Raw genomic sequence first — 22,197 nt, 5'->3', positions numbered from 1 at the left:
TCATGTATTTGTTTTTAAATCCTGGAATGTGTTATATCCATGTCATGTTTTTCTTACTGAATATCTGCAGTAACCTCATTCAATATTTAATGTTTTCTAAACCCTCTTTGGGAAAGACTCTGGTTGAAATTTTGAAATGAGGATTAGACATAACAAGCTGGGAAGTAGTCTGAGTTGGGATTCCATTACTGAATTGTTACCAAGGGCATTTATTTTAGAGACGATCACTCTTTTGACTTACAGGGAACTACAATTCACCCAGGCATGTGTAATTCCATTTGTCCTGGGATCATTAATTATTTTATTAACTTTAATAGTAATATCTATATCTTCTTTGGTGAATAAATATTTATTAAATTTCATAAAGAGAAATTGCTGTTGGGGTCAGACTATCCAATGTTATATATATATATATATATATATATATTTTTTTTTTTTTGACAAGATAAAATTGCCTAAAATTCTCCTCAAATACACCTGCATAGTAACTCAACAAATATTATTGTCTATTGATTGCCAAATATTGTGCAATAAGCTAGTAATCGAAAATTATTTAAGATGTGCCTTATAGTTTAGTGGGAGATACAAATTTTATGCAGATGATTTCAATACCTTTTGCTTATTCTTAAAACAGTACTGAGAACCATCTGTGAACTTATTTTAACCTTTTGAAAAGATCCTTTTCTTTCCTTTTTTTTCCTCCACCCCTTGAAACCTACAAGATAACAAATCTAATAATTTGTAACATTTTATTATGGTTCTAGAAACATCCCCTTCACATTTCCAGAGGCATATTCTGTTCTCTCTGAAGTTATGGAACAAGTTGGTCTGTGTTCTTACAGTGGCTGACATCATAGGAGTAATTCATGATTTAAAAAATGTTCAGCATCTTTCAAAGCATTTTGTCAACTGGTTCCCCTAGCAATTTATAGTCACATTATTTGTTCGGATGACAGGGGTGGCCTTGAGGTTCTCCTATACAATAGATTTACAGTCTCTGGAAAGGAGCTATTTCACACCTCCCTTGCTCTGTGGATCTCCTACTGTTTTCACTCTCCATTAATTGCCTCATTGGCAGGATGCAGTTCTGATGTGTTTGGTGAGTTCAGATGGTATTGAAAAAAATAAAAACCTGAGATCCCCCCAATTTTCTCAAGAAAGTTCTTGGCTGACCCTGGCCCTGCTCCCTATGGGGGGGCGAGTGTTCCAGTTCCAGCTGACTTCAGCCCCACGAGTCACAAGATCTCAAGTGTGAACTCCCATCCAGGTTTAATTCAGTTTATCAGCCATTATGGCCCTTGACTCGGTGGCCTGAGGCAGCTCCTAAGTCACAGATACAATGTCTTAGTTTATCTTATTGTTATGTCTCAAGTGTTCTTTATGTTTTATGAATAACAATTGTAGAACGCAGTTATATTTTAGTGAGAGAAGAGAACAACCAGGCAGAAGCAATTCTTATGCTGTCAAAATGACTTATTAAGTAGATAGAAAAAACAGCAAAAATTATTTATTGAAATGTATCTATATTTAAGGTCTTCGTGGAACTGTTAATTTTTTTCTTAATTTTTTTCCCCTTAGGTAAAAGATAATTTGACACTCAATAGTTAGCCATTTTATGACTGAATCTGATTACTATGTTTTGTAGGTCACTGAAATGATTCTGGAAATGTCTCTTGAAGTTTGGTAAGTTAATTAATTTAATTAGATGGAAAATATTGTGAGTAATCCACTGAACTTTTGTGTTGTTAAAAGTATACTTTTTATCTATGAAATAATTGTGACAGTTTTGAATACATACAAGTGTATTAATTTACTGTTCCTTAGCTATCTCTTATTAGCTAAAAATATTAAAAACATAATTCTAATATAACTTGCTTAATTTCCCAGTAAGTTGGTGGTTAGATAATAACTGTCAAAATAAGTGCTTTTTGTAAGGGCCCTCTCTAGTAATGTATCTGTTTCCTTAGAAATGGATGTAGTTTTTTAAGTCTAATTTCCATTATTGATTCTGATAGTTATTCAGAAACATAAAAATGAACATAAATAGGAATCTATAAATTTTTTTAAAGTAGAAAAAGTGAAAATCGAAATTGACTTTATTCCTAGTGCTCAGCAGGACCATGAATGGTGAATTTCCATTGCATTGCTCTTTCAAAGTGGCCTCCAAATATGAATCTTGGGAAATAAATTTCTTTATTTACAAAAGGTGACGCTGAGGGGAGCCATGTCTGCACTGACCCAGCTGATCTCTGATCTAAGGCTGAGCTCAGTGGAACCCACCTCCCTCAAGTTCTCTGCATATCTGAACTTTCCCTGTGGAAGCTGATTTTAGTTGGGTTACATGTCTTACAATGACAATACACAAATTAGCACAACATTCTTTTGTAATTTGCCCAATGAATGATGATGGATTTTTTGGGTTGAGGCATCTCAGTCTCTTATGTTGATCCCTGGAACATGTGGATTTGATTTAGTAAATGAAAAATTTCCATAGCCTCTCAACATATGTGAACAAAAATCAAAAGATAGTACAAGTTATTATGTATCATTATTTTGTATTAAGTTGATTCTAGCCTAAAAGTGGTATATATCTGGCAGGAGATCAGAAATATTTTTGTGATTTGACTATGAAGCAATGCTACTTGTTCCAGTGAGGTGATTAGGATCACCTTGTGTAAAAGAAATGGTCTTCAGCAAGAACACAGTTGTTAAATAGATGTAGAAAAACCCAACTAAATAACGTACATTCATCTAGAACTAACTTGGTATCTCTTTATAAGGAAATTTAATCATACCCTTTTTGTATGTTAATTTATATCTTGACTCTAGGATAGAAATGCTTTTTATCAAAGAAAGATTTAATTCTGAGAAAAAATTTTCCACATAATGCCTTCCATAAAACCAAGAAAGACAATTGATTGGAAAGTCAAACATGATACATAAAAGAAGAAATAAATGAACCACAATTCTATTACATATTTGTAAGATTACTACTCAGCATTTAAAAAATTCTCCTCCAGATATTTTTTACTGATAGCTCTGGAACACCTATGCTCATTACACTGTTCATAAATTTTTGAAAATCTTGATTCTTTTATCATGCTTAATATGTTATAGAGAATATGGGTTCCAGAATTTGAAGTCCTATATTTAAATCTACTTACTTACTGAATATGTTAATGGTTGAAAGTTTTCTAATCACTTTTTTGCTCAGTGGTAAAATAAGAAAAGAATACTTTACAACCATTTTGAGTGTCATGATTAAATAAATTGCTCTTTCTGAAAACCACATGCTATAGGAAACCTTCAAACATGTATACAATATGTTTATAGTGGTGCTGTTTATAAAAATTAAAAAAAATTGGAAATAACTATAATGGTATATTCATATAATGAAAATATTCTACAACAGTAAAAATGTTTAAATTACTTCTGTTTACTTAAATACAGATCATTCTCAAAGACAAAATGTTCAATGGAAAAAATTATTTCCATTGATAAAATTTATGATAAAATTAAAGTCTTCAAAAGATCCTCTATATTTAATTGTCATATATATATATATATATATATATATTCAAAGCATAAAGATGTATAGTGGAATGATAAAGACCAAATTTAGGTAGTAACTTGCTTTAAGAAGCAGAGAAGACAATAAAATTGAGGAAAATTCACAGGGACAACTGTACAAGTGAGATTTTCATTACTTAACGTGGGTTGAAGATACCTAATCTATCACAATTAATAACAATAGAGAAAATCCAACCCCAGACTAGACTTGCAATATGTGAATTCACTATCTTGCTCTTTTTGTACCCTTACGTGATTTTCATAATAATTACGTTTAATAACTATATAATCCAATGCTTTGATGTACTATAACTTAATGGCCATTTCTTTAATGTTGATTAATGTGAATAAATGACCTTGTCAAAATTTACAACTACTTCCTTTAAAGTAGAATCTAGAAATAGCATTACTAAGATCAATGTTGATGGACAATGTAGTTATTTCTGCTGTTCGTTGTCTTTCAAAATGTTTTGCCAACTTATATTCCCAAAACAAATATAAGAGAAAAAATCATATTGCTTTATCTTTTCAAGAATTGGAAAATAAGTATGAATTACTAGTTAACTTAATAACAGAATTGTTGGAGTATCCTAGCTCAGTTAAAGATTTATTCTTATATATTTTCATTATTAATTATACTTCCTGTTTGGTGAGTGAAGTGATTTGCCCTTCAGGAATCAGTAATTAGTGTACTTTGTGTAGTGATTGTATATTAGTATAGAGAACACAGCCCAGGGGTTCTGAGGTTTCTTCTTTCATTCTGTATTTTACTAGGAAAGTGTTTTCTACTGAAACACTTTTATTGTCCTAATGTATGACTTAGTAGGGGCCTGTTTGCTTGTTGGTTTCTTCTAAACATCTCATGTTCTCCTCTTTCCCCCTCTTTTTTTCCTAAAGCATGCTTTGGAACATGCTGCTTTAAGGTATCCATCATTTTGTACTCTTGATTTAGGTCCCTGAGGGAAGCAGGGGACCACATCCGTGTTGCTGCCCAGGTCTTGAGGGGCTGGATGCAGATGGGGTGAGGCTGTGGGACACTGGCTTTGACTCCTGTTTTATATCACAGCTCCAGCCCAGACCTGCGGTTCAGCATGGCTCTGTGTGATCAGGAGAAAACTTTCAGGCAGCTGAGAAAAGAGAACATCAAGGAGAAGATGAAGAAACTCTTGGGCCCCCAGAGGAGTGAAGGATTGAATTCTACCCGGGATGTGAGTTGGAAAATTTTTCAAATGTTATTATGACTTTGTAATAAAATATTGGACGCTTTCTCCAAAAATTTCATCCCAATATGGCAATATTAGGATCAAGCATTTCGCTTTGAACTTCTTCAGGTAAGGCAAGTGATTAAAAAATGAAATCTATTGGAGGAAGGTCATCTGGAACATTGTTCATATTTGGTTATATTGATTTTTACCTTAATTTTTAAAGCAGTATTAGTTTTACAGAAAAACTGAGCAGAAAGTACAGGAGAGTTCTTATATACTTCCTGTCCCCACACATACACAATCTCTCAGTTTTAGTCAGGGTTCTTGAGAAGTAGAGACATATCTATACCTATATCTACATCTACATCTATGATTTATGAGAGGAATTGGCTCATGTGGTTATGGAAGGTAAGAAGTCGAATGATCTGCTCTTAGCAAGTTGTAAAGCCAGGAAAGACAAGTGCACTTGGGTCTGAGGCCAAAGGCTCAGAACCCGAGCATCTAATGGTATAGCTGCCAGGCTATGACTATAGGCCTAAGTACTGGAAATGACGGAGGAGAGGAATGCGGGTGTATGTTTTAGGTCCCAAGGCCTGAAAAGTAGGAGTAAAGATGTCCAAGGGCAGGAGAAGACAGATGTCCCAGCTCCAGGAGAGAAAGAGAGAGAGAGATAATTTGCTTTTCTTCCACTGTTTTGTTCTTCTCAGGTTTGGATGATGCCCACCCACACTGGTAAGGGCAGATCTTCTTATTCAGTTAACTTACTCTAATACTAATATTTTCAAAAAACACCCTCAGAGATACACCCAGAAATAATGTTTTACTATCTAGTTATCCCTTACCCCACTCAAGTTGACACATAGGTTAACCATCATACTCTATGACTATTAACACCCTACACCAGAGTGGTACATTTTTTACAATCAATGAACCTACACCAACACATTATCACCCAGAGTCGGTTGTTTCCTTTAGGGTTTGCAATTGCTGTTGTACATTCTATGGGTTTTGACAAACATATAATGGCATGTATTTACCATTACAGTTTTCATACTTTCAATGTCCTAAAAATCTTCTCTGTTCTACCAGTACATCCCTGCCTCTCATCTAATCCCTGGCAACCATTAATCTTTTTATCTTTTATAGTTTTGCCTTTTCTGAAATATCACATAGTTGCAGTTACGTAGTATGTAGCCTTTTCAGAGTAGTTTCTTTAGCTTAATAGCATTAATTTTAGGTTCCTGCATGTCTTTTCATGGCTTGATAGCTCTTTTTTTTTTTTAAGCACAAAATAACATTTCATTGTATTGTTAGCATGAAATACATTTCACAGTTAATATATTAACATATTTTTTAAAAGAGGCATAATTTATGCAGAGATATTTATTTCATGAATATGAAAAATTTAGTTCAGATATAAAAGGATTATTGAATTAGTTTTAATAGAGACTAGAACTAAGCTGTGGACTCATCATTACCCAATAAGAAGAAAAATATTATGAGTTTTTTTTAATGATATTACAATTAACAATGTAGTTAAATGTGATAGGGGAGGAAGAAAGGAAATGTTCCAGATTTTCCATACTTCAAAGCAGGGAGTTGAATGATACCATCCAAAATTGATCAAGTAGTTAAAAGTAATAACTTCCACATTTTAATATTTTTCATAAGTCCAATTATAGAGAGATGCTAGAATAAAATATTTTGTGAATCAATATTCAACGTACAAGCCTTCCATGGTACTTTGATGTTTTTCTTCCTTTAAATTCCAATAAAGTATAATGTGTTCAATAGCATATTTATAATCTAGTTTTTGACTTTGACTTTTATTTTTCTCTTTACCTATCTAGATCTATCTAAAATCCTATGTACTTTTCTCTCTTTTTCTCTATTGGTCTTTCTACCTGAAATTTACACAGATAAATCACCGTAATGAGACTCATCAAATGATAGTGGTGAAGTTTCTTGTTGGTGGCATATTAGGTAATTTTTTACTTATTTCCTTGAGATTTTCTGTTAACAGATTTGAACTGAACATAATTTATTTTCATAAAATAATATTTTATTAAATACACAAGTAAACATTTATGTGCACACTCCCATATGTACACACACCAAACAGGGTTTTCAGCAGGGATTATTACAAATTAAAAGCAAAATACAACTGGAAATGAGACATACATTCAGACTAAGGGATCCAGGTGAGCACTCATGTTCCACAGGTGACTGCAGATTCCAGGTGTGGTTTAGGTGGCCATAGGAGTGGAACACCAATCTGCTAATGGTAAAGTGGCTTTTGCTGGCATAAAATGCTGCTTTCTGGGGACTTTCTTTTGGAAAAGAGGAGAAGTGAAACCTCTATTTAAGAAAGAGAGAAAGAGAGAGAGAGAGAGAGAGAGAGAGAGAGAGAGGAATGAATTCTAATTCTCCATCTTATTTCCCACCTTAGCAGATCCCTGGTAAAACTCATGGTTAGTTACAGTGTGAGGTTAATTATTACTTGAAAAAACTTTTTTCTCTACACGTTACTAAGAAATTCATAGTTTCTTGGAAAGATTTTGTGTGTGTGTGTTTGTGTGGGTGTATTTTTTAAAACATAGATAATAACCCTTTCTGTAACAAGTCTTCTTTTTATCTCCACGTGATTTTTCAGGCTCTTTTCGTTTTCATTCCTTGTCATTCACTGTGATGCTGTGCTAGGTGGTGGAGAAGAGTGAAACCGAGGTGCTTAACGTTAAACAGTCACTTTCCCTAGTCAGATTAAAGCCTAGTTTGGGAGAAAGATATCTAAACATAAATAAATAAATAAATAGATAAATAGATAAATAAATAAATAAATAGAGATGTGTTGAGTTAATAGAGATGTGAGTGGAGGTAGGGACAGTGGAAAGCCTGTGTGCCAATCCTTGAGGAATCAATAAGCTTGTTAGAATGAAAAGTAAGGAGACTGATCCCCTGTTAATTTATGGTCATCAGTGTCATTTGAGACCTCAGCTTCCCTCCCTGGGTGCTTTCCAGTTCTTGCAGCTGTCTGTCTGTCTTTCCTTCCTCCCTTTCTTTCTCCTCTCTCTCTCTCTCTCTCTCTCTCTCTCTCTCTCTCTCTCTCTCTCTCTCTCTCTCTCTCTCTCTTCCTCCCAATTACTGACCCCTTGCCTCCTTCTCAGAGAGAATCCAGAGTGATGGGGTGAGTAACCCCCGCTTTCCTGCTGTAGTATTGGCGTGCTGCACAGCCCATACCTACCTTTTGCAACTTGCCTCTGAGTTCCCTGCAGAGTTTCCTTTGCTTTGCTTCCAAACACAGATCCACATCAGGAATGGATCACAGACCATTCCTGTTAGGAACCCCAGTATCTCCATTATTCAGTCCTTCCCCGGCCACTCTACCCCTGTATTGTCAGCATCTCCGTGGGTGTGGATATTTCCTACATAAATATAAACATGCTCTAAACTTCAATTTAAGAAGAAAGGGGGACAGAAATATCTCCCTGGATTCTACATTCTCTCCTTTCTCTCTCTCTCCTTGGCCTTCAGACGTAAACTTCTCCAATTTTGTCTCCAAACGAGTCCATTTTACTTCCTGTGTCCTTCTGGTTCCTGCCCTCAGTGTTTTATTGCAGCTGTTTCCCTAATGCTGAGGCATGTGTCTCGTCCTCTCTTAACTACCCTTGAAGCTGCCAGGGCAAATGTCTTCCTACTTTTTGAAACATTCTCTTTCCTTCACTTACTGATTTCTGGTTTTCATCATACCTCTTTGATATTTTGCCAAGTGTTCTTATGGAGCACTTTAAATATGGAAGTTGACCTCAAGATTCTGTTCTAGGCCCTCTTCTCCTCATTCTGTATCCTTCATTGGAGAAATCTTTTGCCTTCCCAGAATGTCTCCCAGCTCCTTGCACTAGGGATGTTCACACTGGCATCCATGGCTCAGCGCCTCCTCAGGCTTCGGCCCTGGTCATCTGCAGAGCTCCTTCATGTCCTCAGTTGCATACCTCCCAACGCTCCAACTCAGCCTGTCTATGTCCCAAGAAAAAAATCTTTCTTCTCTGGGTTCTTATTTGTTCCTATTCTCCTTCTTTCCACATTCTGTTTACTCTGAATTTCGAAGGTCACAAATTTGGTTATACCAATCTCGAGATTAAAATTCTTCCATTGCTCTTGGGATCTCAGTCACACTAAATATCACCAACACCATTTTTTTTTTTTGAAGGGTAGGTGGGTGGGTATCAGAGATTGAACTCAGGAGCACTCAACCACTGAGCCACATCCCCAGCCCTATTTTGTATTTAGAGATAGGGTCTCACTGAGTTGCTTAGTGTGTCGCTTTTGCTGAGGCTGGCTTTGAACTCATGACCCTCTTGCCTCAGCCTCCTGAGCCACTGGAATTACAGGAGTACACTACCACACCCAGCTCCTATTCCATTTTTGCTAGTTTATTCCACATGCATACATCTTCTCCCAATAAGTGCCTCTTAGTTTCATATCTCTGTAGAATCCTTTTCTAACTAAAGTTCTTTTGGTTCTTCTCTCTTCAATATGTTGCTCATGTTCCACACTTTGCTAGCTAACACACTCCCATGATTAATCCACACAAAGATCATTTCTCCTTAGACTCTCTCCTTCATCAATCCCTCCTGCCTCTCCCCAAATGTAGGTTAGGACTCTCATTTATATCCTTTATGGCACTTTTATGCACCTTATCTACTCAGTGTTTACCACAATTATACTTTAAAACTAACTGCACAAAAATTTGATTTAGTATCAGTCTTCTTCATTAGAACGTCAACTTTACGAGGACCAGGACAAGATCCACATTGTTCATCTCTATATTCCTAGCATGCAGCTGAGTCTCTAGATTGGTAAACCCTCAGTGAGGGTTGTGTCGTATGAGTGGGGCACAGGTTTCTACAACAGTCTGGCATTGCATTCATGGGACAAATTTGCTAGAAGGAGAGAGAGTGAGATCAGGTCTTGAGAGGGAGGAAACCATTGTTAGGCAGAGTTTGGATGAAAAGATCCCAGTTTAGACTGTCAGATTACAAACGCACATGAGAGGCACTGGTGCAGGTGTTCCGTTGGTATTTATTCTTGGGTGCTTCAAAAGAGAAACTAGGTGGCAGGCTCTGGCACTCCTTCTGTAGAAGGGAACAGGAAGTGTTCCTTGGAATAGAATCTTTGGCTTCAGATTCATGCAAATGGCAGTAAACAGACTTTTCTGCAACAGATAGGAAATGAGGTAATCATCCTTTTTCTCTGACTATCCTTCAAATTATTAAATTCATGTGTTTGGAAGTCATTTCTAGAATTAAAACCTCTTGTTGCTGTGTTGGTTTTGGCCTGCATTTTTTTTTCTCTTGGCAGAAATAACCAACAGAGACATAATGGACACCATGCATTCCCATAACAAAAATAGTGTTTTCCTATTTTGATGTTGCTCTTTGGGTCTCCTAAGTTCCCACTTCCATGCTTCTTGACCAAATCTTCACTTTAGCTCAGTACTGAGCAACTAGCCTCAAGGTGTATAAGAGTGGATTGTCCTTCTTAAGGGAACAGTGCTAACCAAGATTCAATGCAGGCAGAGACTGTGGCTATCTTGTTTTGTTTTCAAAAATTAGACAGCATCAGTGTCATACCTCAATGTTGAATTAAAATGTTGAATGAACTTGGGCCCGTTGTTTTACAACTGTTTCACTTACCAAATGGAGATAACGTCTCTTAGAGTCGGATGAAAATAGGTACCAATACTTGCCAATTGCCTTAGAGCACATAGTAATTACTCAATAAAACTAGTTATTGTATATATTTTTGGATGTTGCTGTTCTATAGCATAGGATCCTGGGATAATAACTTGTCAAAGTTAGTAACTTCAGTTTTCCTGCCTGCATAATGAACTAGTCGAATAGTTACAACTTTTGCTAGTCCAGGACATTTTTAAAAATCTATTGATTTTAATCATTTTGGGTGAAACCCTTCTAAATTATGCAGTTCCTTGCTCAGATTGGACTGGTGTGGGCATTCCTACGTTGGCTTCCTCTGTGATGAGAGTCCATCATCACACTTCTCTGTGTCCACTTGAAGCCATTTCTTCAAACTGTCCTTTCTCTTTGGACTTGGTCTCTGTGGAATTCAAATCTGATAAACAAGGTTGTTGTTAGAACACCGTCTCTAATTTGTGTAATTTCTCCCTGAATGAAAGGCTGAGAGCATTCCGATGAGCAAGATAACAGAAGGCTTGGCGTGCAGGAATCTTCGATGTACTGGGATTGTTCAGAGGCCACTCTGAAATTTTCTTGTTCTAAAATAGCTTTTGGTCAGATGAAGTCTCCAGATTATGATCCCTTATGTGAAGAGAAATGTTACTAGATAGAATCTGTGATTCCTAAAATCTGACTATAACAGCAGAGTTGGTTGGGGACTAAAATCTGGAATCATTGTTGGGGAAATGAGAAGGAGAAAACACAGTATTCATCAGCTCTCCTTAAGGACAGCTGTGAGGGTGGCACTCCAGTTTAAACAGAGAGCTTGGGTGAGAATCCAAGTGTAAAGAGGGCCTCAGTAATACATTCCCTCTGTGCTGAGGTTTGTCACATAAGTCAAGATAAAGACTAGAGAAAAGGGAGAAGGGGGCTAGTCAGGCAGAGGGAGGCAAAATAGTTTCTGAACAAGGTAATAGAATTAGATCTTGAATGTCAGTAGGAATTTTTATTCCTTTGTTTATGCATTTCCTTCCTCTAGCATACTTCTGATTTCTACCCTTCTTCCGACAATGGCACTTCGTGCTGTTGATTCTCATTCCCCTTATGTGTTGTAAACTTGAAGGGCAGATGGTGGAGGACTCCCCATGGAGAAGTTCAGGAAGATGAACAGAGCAGGTGTGGGCTTGCACTGGTAGGATTTCCGGATGAGAAATGGAGCTGAGTCATTCTCATCTGAGGTCTTAGTGGGACATAAACAGCCTAGGAATAAAATGGCGCTGCAAAGTGGTCAGGAGAGCAGAAGTCCCAGAGACTCCCGTTGCAGTCACTGAGGGGAAAACTCTTCAAGGGGCACAAAGGCCCTTGGCTGTTGAGGATGAGGATATGGAGCTCTGGTGATCAAGGACAGTTAAACAAGTTCATGCCTGTGGGAGACAATGATGGAGGCAGCATGTGGGGCAGTTGCTAGCTTCGCTGCAGGTATTGTTGCTGATCTGTAACAGATTGACCTCCAACATGGAGGGAGGGGCTCATCCTAGCATTTGAAGCCCTGAATAGAACAAAAAGACTGGGCTCCCTGAGCAGAAGAGACTTCTCCAGCCCTTCCTGCGGAACTCACCTGTACCCTCAGCTCTCCTGAAGTTGCTGACCTACACACCCGATTTGCACTTACTAGTCTCTACAGTTGTACGAGCAAATTCATTGTCATAAATTTCATTCTGAATATGCACATTCTATTGGTTCTATTTTTTTTAAACCCTAACACAGCGGGTAAGGACATTATTTTGTTTTTTTAAACAATTGTTCAGTCTTAAAAAACTTATGAGTTATGTAAAATGCCCTTCAAACTTTATAATTTTATTCTTCAAGGAAGGAAATTGATGATATGGATAAGCCTGTGCATCAAGACATTAAATCAAAACACAAGGCTTTTGGTAAATGAAAATTCATTTCCTATAATCATATGAGAAAAGTATGAGAAATATTTACTGACATCATTTATAGAGGAATGCTAATGATATTAAGTCTAAATATAACCTAAATATAGCCTAAAACTACTCAACCTAAAAACTACTAAAATAAACTACTCTGATTTATTTGACATCCAAGGCTAATACCTATACCTTATAACTCTCCAGCTATGTCTTTGAACATTATTTTGGAATGACCAGAGTATTAAATCATCCAAATTTAGCCTTCATTTATTGGATAAAATTGTGCTAATATTATTTAGAGTCATACATGAGTGTAAAATATAGTTTGACTAAACACACAGCAGTGTCTCTCAATAGAGATTATTCTTTCCTTTCTAATCAATGACAAAGAGAAAAGAACATGAATTTTGGTGCAGGTCACACCATAGTCCAAGTCCTGGTTATTACTCCTTATAAGCTACTGGCCCGTGAACATAGTCTTAAGTATGCTTTACTCTTTTGAAAAATGGAATTAAAAGACTCTGTTTGAGAGCTGGGAAGATTTGATGAATTAGATTATGTCAAAATGTCCACAATGGAGCCGCCACACAAGTATGTCCTTGATGCATCAGATTTCCTTTCCTTTTTAAAAAATAGCTCACAATTATAATTTTATAGTTTTAAATTCATATTTCTGTATGAGTTATGAAACAGAGAATTTCACTAGCTGTAAAAAGTTCCAGGATCATTAGTTTTACCCAGTATTTTTCTAGGTAAGTCAGCTAAGCCCTGAGAGCATTTTCTTTGCCTCAGGGCACAACGTTTATTTTGGGAAGAGCAGGGGACACTTGTTTTCAGAGTCAAAGTGAAATAACAGCTTTCTTATCTGACTGATCCAGCTTTGAACCCAGACACCACTTTCTAGTTTTGCAACCCTGGGAAAGCTGTCTTTGTGTCTCAATGGCTTTATCTTTAAAAAGAGGACCTTCCTTCTGCAATAGCAGCCTTAACAGGTGCCTTGCCTTAAGCCTTTTGGATTCCCATTTTCTCCAATTCCTTTGAATCCTCCTGCTGCAATAAGAAGACGGGCCTTCTGGTCCCCAAATCACATCCCCTTTCCTACTTATGCCTGTTTTGGCCTGACCTTGAGCCAAGTGCTTGGGATAATAAATTTACTCTTGTGCTTATTATCATCACACTGCCATAGACGCAACCTTTTTCAAGGTCTAATTCAGATTCCTGCTCTTTGGTCCAACCTATGTGGCTACCATTCTCCCACTTTACAACCCACCCCAGCTTTCTTTCTTAGCTCAATAAAGCTATCAAGAACTTGTGTTTTACTTTATTCATGATTTTGAAATCAATGTTTGAGCATTGCATTGATCTCACAGACATTTAAATTACCCTGATGCCATGCACGGATCAGGTGTGTTTTTGTTCTGAGTCTCGAGTTTGATTGGGTTGGACGCTTAGGGTCTTTTGATTTGAGGCCAATTAGTGTTAGAGAAGATTTGGGGTTAGGAATTTGGTCCTAGACACCCTAGTATTCACTGGTCTACCTAACTCTCATAAAACACAACCTCTGCAGACTTTTCTGTCCATATTTCAGAGCTGCATAATGCCTTCCAACCTTGTAAAACAATCATTCATGGATATGTCATAGTAGGAAGTGGGCACTCGGGAGTTAGTTTCTGAGTACCAGAGACACAGTGCATTCATCATGTCTTGGGTTCAGCTGGGCCAAGACTCAGTGCACTTGTCCTCTCAGCCTGGCTTTGTGCCCTGGGATCCTTGCTCTGGGTAACGACATCATCATCTGCTAGTGAGCAGAGCTGGACACCCTAACCATCTGACCACATTCCTTCCTCTCTTTTCCTCCCAGCATCAGATCTGTCACCAGATGTTAAATGTTCTGTAAACATCACTTGAAAGAACGGTGCTTACTCAACTGCAGATTACCAGCTATCAGATCTTACGCAAGAAGCACCATCCTTTTAGGACTTTTATCTACAAAATGGGCAAAAAACTGTTTTGTGCTCACCTTGTGGGATTTTTAAGAGAATCAAATAAAACACTGCACCTAAAAGCCAGGCAAAAAATTACAAAGGCGGAACAAATACAGCGTTTTTTGTATGTTGTTGTTGTTAAGTAAAGTAAATCATCTTACTAAAACCTGGTTTCCAGTTGACTTTGGTTCTTGGTTTACTTGTATAAAATATTATTTTCTTATATTTTAAAACTGGTATTACCAAAGCATAAGTGAACTTGTACTTCTTCAAGACAAAGGGTGGAATGTATGACATAAAAATCAAGACTACAAGGAAATGTGCTTTGTGATTTTTACTCTGTGCATGGTCTCTTTTCCAGGTGCCCGTGGTGGCCATCCTGGGTTCCGGTGGGGGTTTCCGGGCCATGGTGGGATTCTCGGGTGTAATGAAGGCGCTGTATGAATCAGGAATTTTGGATTGTGCTACCTACGTTGCTGGTCTTTCTGGCTCCACATGGTTAGTATGCATGTTTGATTTTAGTTTTGTCATTCTAAAGGTGTAGAATTCATCCAAATTAAGCATTAGAAGAGAAAACGGATTTAGAAAATTGAGCATTAACTTCAAATTATTGAAATGTTCCAGCCTAATACCACAGTCCACTCAACATGTTTATTTAAAAGACAGATCTATGCCTAGTAAGGACTTTGCCATACATCTGCTTCTTTTAAGCCTGTCTTTAACATACAATGTAGTTAAAATATAAAAAGAGACCAACTGAAGAGAATTCTAGATAAATATCACAGAAGTGGAATAACATACTCCACCCATAATTAATTTAATCTTCCTATAATTTGCTGATTTGTGGTCTTTCTGCAAGCATGTCTAAGTCTATATGATTCACTAGGTATTCATTTTCTTCTTTAGGGCAAATAGAAGGAAATGCAAGATACTATAGAATACAGAAGAAGAAAAACAATGATTTAAAGCAAAGATATGATATGTTTCACTGATTTGTTTCTGAGTGTGACATTATTTCCTTTGATGTTTTTAAGTTCAGCTACATTTAGGTGGAGAATTACAGAGTCTATATGCATAACATTTATGTCTATTGCTTTGCCTTTTAACAAATGTAAAACATTTCAGAGATGATGCTACATTCTTTCTGGTTTGCCTAGCCCCCCAAAGCCAATTGAAAATCAAATAGAAGTTCTTGCTCAGATGTGATACTCAAATCAGTATCACCTTCTTACAAAAAGTCTGACTCCAGCTTACAAGACCTTTTTAGTCACCCAGCCATGGCAATGCTTGTGTATCATAATATTCTATTTTATATGTCTAGAGTGTTAAAGCATCTGTGTCATTTCTTCCTGTGAGGTGGGTATGAGTTTCTTCATTTTTGAGCTAAAGAAAATTTGACTCACAAGCCAAGTGATTCGTCCAAGATTGCCAGCACATAAGCTCAGGCTCTTCAACTCCCTGTACATTCCAGTGTTCTTTCAACTAAACCACAGTCTTCTTATGGACAGCTAGATGGACCAGATAAGAGTTCCACATGTAATAATCCATAGTTTCTAAAATATTTGGCACCATATTCCGTGGTTAAAAAATAGTAACCCAGAGATATGGTTGCCACCTTTTCTATTTGTACCTCAAAATGATTTACCTCCTCTGAAAGAAGGGTGTAGCCCATCATTATTATTTCCCTTGAAGGAAAGAGCAGGCACCTGCCTGTTTAACAAGTACTGGGATGGAAAAACTTGGACCCTTACATTAAATTTCCTACTTAATCATTTTGCTATTATTCTTTCAGTGAGTCTTTTTCTGTCACTCAAAACATTTTAGATTTCTGTTGCCCATTCTGGCATACTGCAAGAAGTCTGCTTTGTTGAACTTCTCTAATAAAGAAAGTCCAGGCATTGAGTGCTGATTTGGGGTATGATTGTGTATGCATGGACTGAATTAGAGCTGCAGGCATTGCTTTGGTTACAGATTTGGGGCAGTATCTTCTTGTATTCTCCTGTTGAGGGGTCTGAAAACAAGTTCTATGAAATGTAATTAAAAGAATTTTAAATCTGTACACAGCTTTTATGTATGAGTAACTTTTGCTCGATCTTTCAAAGTCTTAAAGATTCTCTCTCTCTCTCTCTCTCTCTCTCTCTCTCTCTCTCTCTCTCTCTCTCTCTCTCTCTCTCTCCCTCTCCCCTTCTGTATTCCATTTCTTTAAGGGACAGGCACTCCTTAAATCCTTACAATAGATTGACACTCAAGGACCACTTAATTTCCAAATATGACGGTGCCTTTGAAGTTCTTCTTTTCCCTGACTTCTTTGGGGGACAGGGGACAGGAGCTGAGGCATGTTACACATTGACTTGTCCCTCTTCCCAATTGCTCCTGTCATAACTTTTTGGCTCCCTTCCGTCCTCTCGGGTCGCTCTCTATACTATATTCTCTTTGCTGCTCACAGCACCTTCCCCCTGATGCAAGCTTTCCTCCAGCATCTCCCTTGAGCTTTACTTTACCTAGACATCCTTCCTTGGTGATTCATCAGCTCCTACTACTTTAGCTACCACCAACAACAGTTTAAAGGATAAGTCCCAGGAGGCAAGGGTGGAAAGTGCTTTGAGATTGTGGTTTTTTTTTTTTTTTTTTAATTTTGTTTTGTTTTGGTACTGGAGATTTATCCCAGGGGCACTACTTTACCACTGAAACACATCCCAGCCCTTTTATATTTTTTAATTTTGAGACAGGGTCTCACTAAATTACTTATAGCCTTCCTAAGTTTTTGAGGCTGGCCTTGAACTTGCAAGCCTCCTGCCTCAGCCTCCTGAGTCACTGGGATTTTAGGCATGTGCCATCATGCCCACCCAAATAGTGGTTTTTTAAAAGAGAGTTTAGAACTGGGTTTGGAGAGCTTCAGTGGTTTTGTCAAGAACCATGTGATAAAGTAAATATGTGTACTTTTTGATTGTGAAACGCAAAGGATAAGAAATGAATCTTTCCAGGGTGAAAGTGCAGAAAGTGGAATGGGAATGTGTGACATGAAAGAACTATCATTTCAAGCACTTTGGTCAGAAAAGGAAGAAAAGTACATTCAATATTTGAACACAGTGTAGAGCTCGAGGAAGGGTTTTGATTTGTTTTGTTTTCAGAACTGAAGGTCCTTGAGTATTTTTGTAGAAGTCTGAAGTGAAGGAATTAGTGTGGAGGGACAGATGAAGGATAAGGAAATAAAAGGATCACAGATAGGAAAAAAGATTCAGATGGCCAGGCATGATGGTGCACCCCTGTAATCCCAGCAGCCCAGAAGGCTGAGGCAGGAGGATCTCAAGTTTGAGGCCAGCCTCAGCAACTTAGCAAGGCCCTAAGCAACTTAGTGAGACCCTGTCTCTAAATAAAATAAAAAAAGGTCTGTGGATGTGGCTCAGTGGTTAAGTACCCCGGGATTCAATCTCTAGTACCCCAAAAAAGAAAGAAAGAAAGAAAAAGATTTAAACAGAAACAGGAGGCAAGATAGAACGCACAGATGTGAGCCATAAAAAGAGGAGACATGTCCATGAGACAGAAGAAAATGTGGTCTGATGATTCATGGTAACAATTCTGTCTTGAAAAGGATAGTGAGAAAATAAAAAGTTCAAAGGAAGGAATTCTGAAAGACTTGGAAAAACAAATTACAATTCTGAGTGGTGTAAGTTTTTGTATTCTGCTGATACGTGACCATTATTTAGCAGAAATGAGGTAACACGGAAATATCAGGAGAAGCCCTGGACCTTCCAGAAAGTTTTCTGTGAACACAGAATAGAATTCTAGATAGTATAAATGTCCCTTCTGGATACTGCCTTTATTTAATTATTTTTGGATGTTACCTGTATTTCATTAAATCTTGGTGTGAGCCATAGCTTGAGTAACCTAGGGGAATGACGATGGCAGTCTGTGTTCTCTGAGGGTTTTAGCACAGTTCTCTTCCTCAGGGAAACTGTTCTCTTACAGCATTAAAGTGGCTACTGGATATTAATTGTTAATAATATTATTATATTATTATTATTATTAATAATAATTGTTAATAGTAACGTAGGCGGTGTTATATCTAGAGCAAAATGTGAGTATCTCTGTATCTATGGACAGCAGGGCCCAGGCCATCTAATTGACTAAAATAGAATTTGAGAATAAGAACTTTCAAGTTTAAAAGTATGAAGAATTCCTGGAACATGGTAAAAGGAACAATTTTAACAGAAGTTGTCACATTAATAGGGATAGGCTCAAAAATCAAGACATAAGTAGAAAGAACATGTTGTTTGAAGTGGGTACTAAGCTTGTCTTGGTCCCTAATGAACCCTTCCAACTTAGCACAGTGCCTCAGTTGCCTTGGATGGTTTTTGAATGGCTAAATGAGGACATGTATAAGTGACTGCGTTTTATGGGGAAAATTATTGTAGAAATTTCTCTAAGGTTTCAGGATATTTGCTTCACAAATGTAGAAGATCTTCTCAAGTCATTCCAAATTCTAGCTGATGTATGAGAATCACTTTGATATTTTTTAAACATAAAAATTCCAAATGTATACCTCTGAATATTCGGATTGAGCAAGTCTTGGGGATTAGGTACTGATATCTTCAAACATGAATTGTATGAGTTGGAGACAGGGATTTAACTGAAGAGTTCTTCTTCTCTGCTATCATTTAGTTTTTAAAATTGCACACCTATGAGGCATTTAGATAGGTGTTGCATCAGATAAATATGTTAAAAATGAGAGGAGATGTTTACAGAATCACAGATTAAATAAGTAGAAGACCCTTTCATTTACTGATCAGTTACAGAAGCTGTTAGATCTAAGACACCCACCTTTTCGAAACTTGATTGGTATAATTGGAAATTAGTTGTTAGTTAAGAGATCAAACTACATAGTTAAAAATTGGGATCATATTTTTGTACTTTAGATGGCACTATGTACACAGAAGCCAGTTATTTCTGAACCTTGCACTCACGGAACTAAGGAAATAAAGAAGCAGAAAAAGCTATTTAAGGTTAAATAGTTGCACAGCAAAACTAGTTGTTGCCTATTTTTCCTTTTTTAGCTATCATGAAAGCCAAAACCCAAGTGTTGGATGTGACTATAACGTCGTTATGGAAAGGATGTCCAACTCACCCTGGCTGGTTCTGAGGCATATGTATTCATAAAGGTTGAACGACAAAGACCACTAGTCCAATGCCAGTGGCTGAAGTAGTCTAGGCTCTTCTGTTGCATTCCTAAGTCAGTTGCTACATGAGGAGGGAAGAAAGAAAAGGGTTAGGATACAATGAGTGTGTTCACTTCATCCTCCAAACAGCAGAATGGACTGCAGTCATTCTGCAAGGAACAATAAAAGAATCGGGCTGACATCTGCATGCTTGTGGCCCCGTGGAAAGACCTACCTCTTAAACTGTAGTGCAGAGTCTCTGATTCTAAGAAACACCTAACCCATAAGGAGGTGGCTAATGTTGGGAAGAAGGGAAGAGACCTTATAAAGGCAATCTACCAGGCAGACGTACTTGTAAAATTACAGGTTAATTCATTTTAAAGTCCAGCTAAATATAAATGGAGAAGGGAAATCTTAGTATAATGGAAATAAGATTTGAATGATTTGTACAGATCATTCTGGGAACAGTAGGGAATGGTGACTTCCAGGAGTAGGATGCTCATATCATTTCCTTGAAACTTTGGCTTTAAAAACATTGTTTCAGTGACTAAATGGATTTCTACTGACATTAAGTCTTTGTCTGGTTATTTTACTCATATGTTCATTTCCTCATTATATAAAACATTCAAGTTCTTCAGTATAAGCAAATGCCATCATAACAATGTGTACATTTACTGAAAATGATGAGTATCCAGAATATTAGATCTCCGTTGATGTGGATGACCATGTAGACTTTGGAAAAACTACAGGAATGGATGGACAATGTATCTTTCAAGTATACTAAGCTGTACTTCTATAGGTATTTGATGATTATACCAGGCTTGAGTTCAGAGTAAACCTATTCAATTTATCTTTACCACATGGGTACAGTTATGAATCCAGTTTGTGTTAGAAAGATCTTTCAAGAATTTTGTTGTTGCTCTTGTTCAGCATGTTTTTGGGGTGTGTCACTCTCCGTTTTTAAATTTATCATTATACTCAATTTTCTGCAAGAAACACTGAATCCAATGAGAAATTCTAATGTATTGTGGAGGTGAGAACAGTTTGGTCACTAAAATGAAAATCTTGTGTAATACATTTGAAAATAAAAACTATCAGGAAGAGGACAAATTTTGAATTCTTGTCTGCTGTTATTAATTGGGGAATATGAACCTGTTATTAGAATACACCAATCCTTTCTGTCCTCGTCTTTAAAATGGAAGATCTGGATACCATTATGGGTCTTTGAGACAGTGGTTTCCGAATAATTAGCTAGCACGGTGCTCAGAGCATGGCAGAGTCTCAACAAGTTAGGTTTTTTCTCTTCCTGAAGAGACGATAAGTCTTAGGGTAATCATTTTGTCTTGAGTCCCAAGGAAACAGGAGATTAATTCCCACTCCCCCCATGCTGTTTTGTGTTTGATTGGATGAGGTGGTGGAGTATTTATATCTTTCATTGTGTTTTATTCTGTTAGTTCAATAGGCTGTACTTACCATATGCTGAGTATTAGCTGGTCACTGATGTTAAAAAAAAATGAATGGATAAGCAAAGTTCTTCTCCTGAAGGAAATCACAATTATTGATGGATTCTAATAAGGAACAATTGCTATTCCCTATGAGATCTGCAATGCTAGAGATTTTGGTTCACATGAGGGAAGTCAGTAACTGAATACATATTGTCTAGATACCAAATACAAGGCTCATGGTGATTTCCAGTATCTTGTGATGGTTCACAAGAGGCCAAATGTGTAGTGACCAAGAGGCTTCACAAGAAATCCCTTACCATACTTTATTCTTCTCTGGAATTTTGCTTTCAAATTCATCTCAAGACTTTTGAGGTCTACCTTTGGCAAGGTTTTGGGTTTTGTCTGCTTGGCCAGTGAACAATTCACAAAACAAAACAAAAACCCCAAACATTAGTCAGGAGATTTACCATTCATAATAGTGGACAGCACATTTTTCTGCTGGTAGATAATCCTAACAGACAAGTCAGGTCATCAGATAGCTCTGCTGCTATGGCATCCAGAGGAGTTGGTTTACCTACATGACTCAAATGTTTTGGTGTTATTTGTTTCTAAACGTCTGATAAAGATGCTCATTCTTGGCAACTAGAGAGTGGACAGGAGGTCTGGCAGGGCATCCCCGGTCCTGGACTGTGCATGGAAATCCAGTGTTTCCTCCAAGACTCTCTCCTTTGCTTTCATTGTGGACCAGCTCCATTCTGATTGATGTATTCTGATGTATTCTTTTCTAAAATAGGTTAATATCTTCAATCAGATTAATCAGTTAACCAAATATACCCACCATTGTTTATGATCGGGAGTGCCTGTTTTCTTAGGAGACTATCAGGTAATGCTCTTGATCTTTACAGATTGTGTTTTGATTTCTTTATAGGTACATGTCAACCTTGTATTCTCACCCAGATTTCCCAGAGAAAGGGCCAGAGGAGATTAATGAAGAGCTAATGAAAAATGTTAGCCACAACCCCCTTTTGCTGCTCACACCACAGAAAGTTAAGAGATACGTTGAGTCTTTGTGGAAGAAGAAAAGCTCTGGCCAGCCTGTGACTTTCACGGACGTCTTTGGAATGTTAATAGGAGAAACACTAATTCACAACGTAAGACACAGTTCCATCTACGATCATTTTAATACAAGTAGACTCTATATCACAGTAT

At 37.2% G+C, this 22,197-nt stretch overlaps 1 protein-coding gene across 1 annotated transcript in view; it reads left to right on the top strand.

The window, feature by feature from the left end:
- The window catches only part of Pla2g4a (phospholipase A2 group IVA), a 122,848-nt gene that overhangs the window by 63,163 nt on the left and 37,488 nt on the right, over window positions 1–22,197 (top strand). Inside the window, exons 6-9 of the mRNA XM_077802953.1 lie at window positions 1,646–1,683; window positions 4,637–4,778; window positions 14,749–14,885; window positions 21,917–22,139. Of these exons, the coding sequence (XP_077659079.1) occupies window positions 1,646–1,683; window positions 4,637–4,778; window positions 14,749–14,885; window positions 21,917–22,139 (540 nt within the window). The remainder of the gene's footprint in view (window positions 1–1,645; window positions 1,684–4,636; window positions 4,779–14,748; window positions 14,886–21,916; window positions 22,140–22,197) is intronic.

This window comes from Urocitellus parryii, chromosome 9 (assembly GCF_045843805.1).
Source record: "Urocitellus parryii isolate mUroPar1 chromosome 9, mUroPar1.hap1, whole genome shotgun sequence".
NCBI lineage: Eukaryota > Metazoa > Chordata > Mammalia > Rodentia > Sciuridae > Urocitellus > Urocitellus parryii.
This window is presented reverse-complemented; position numbering and strand designations above follow the sequence as displayed.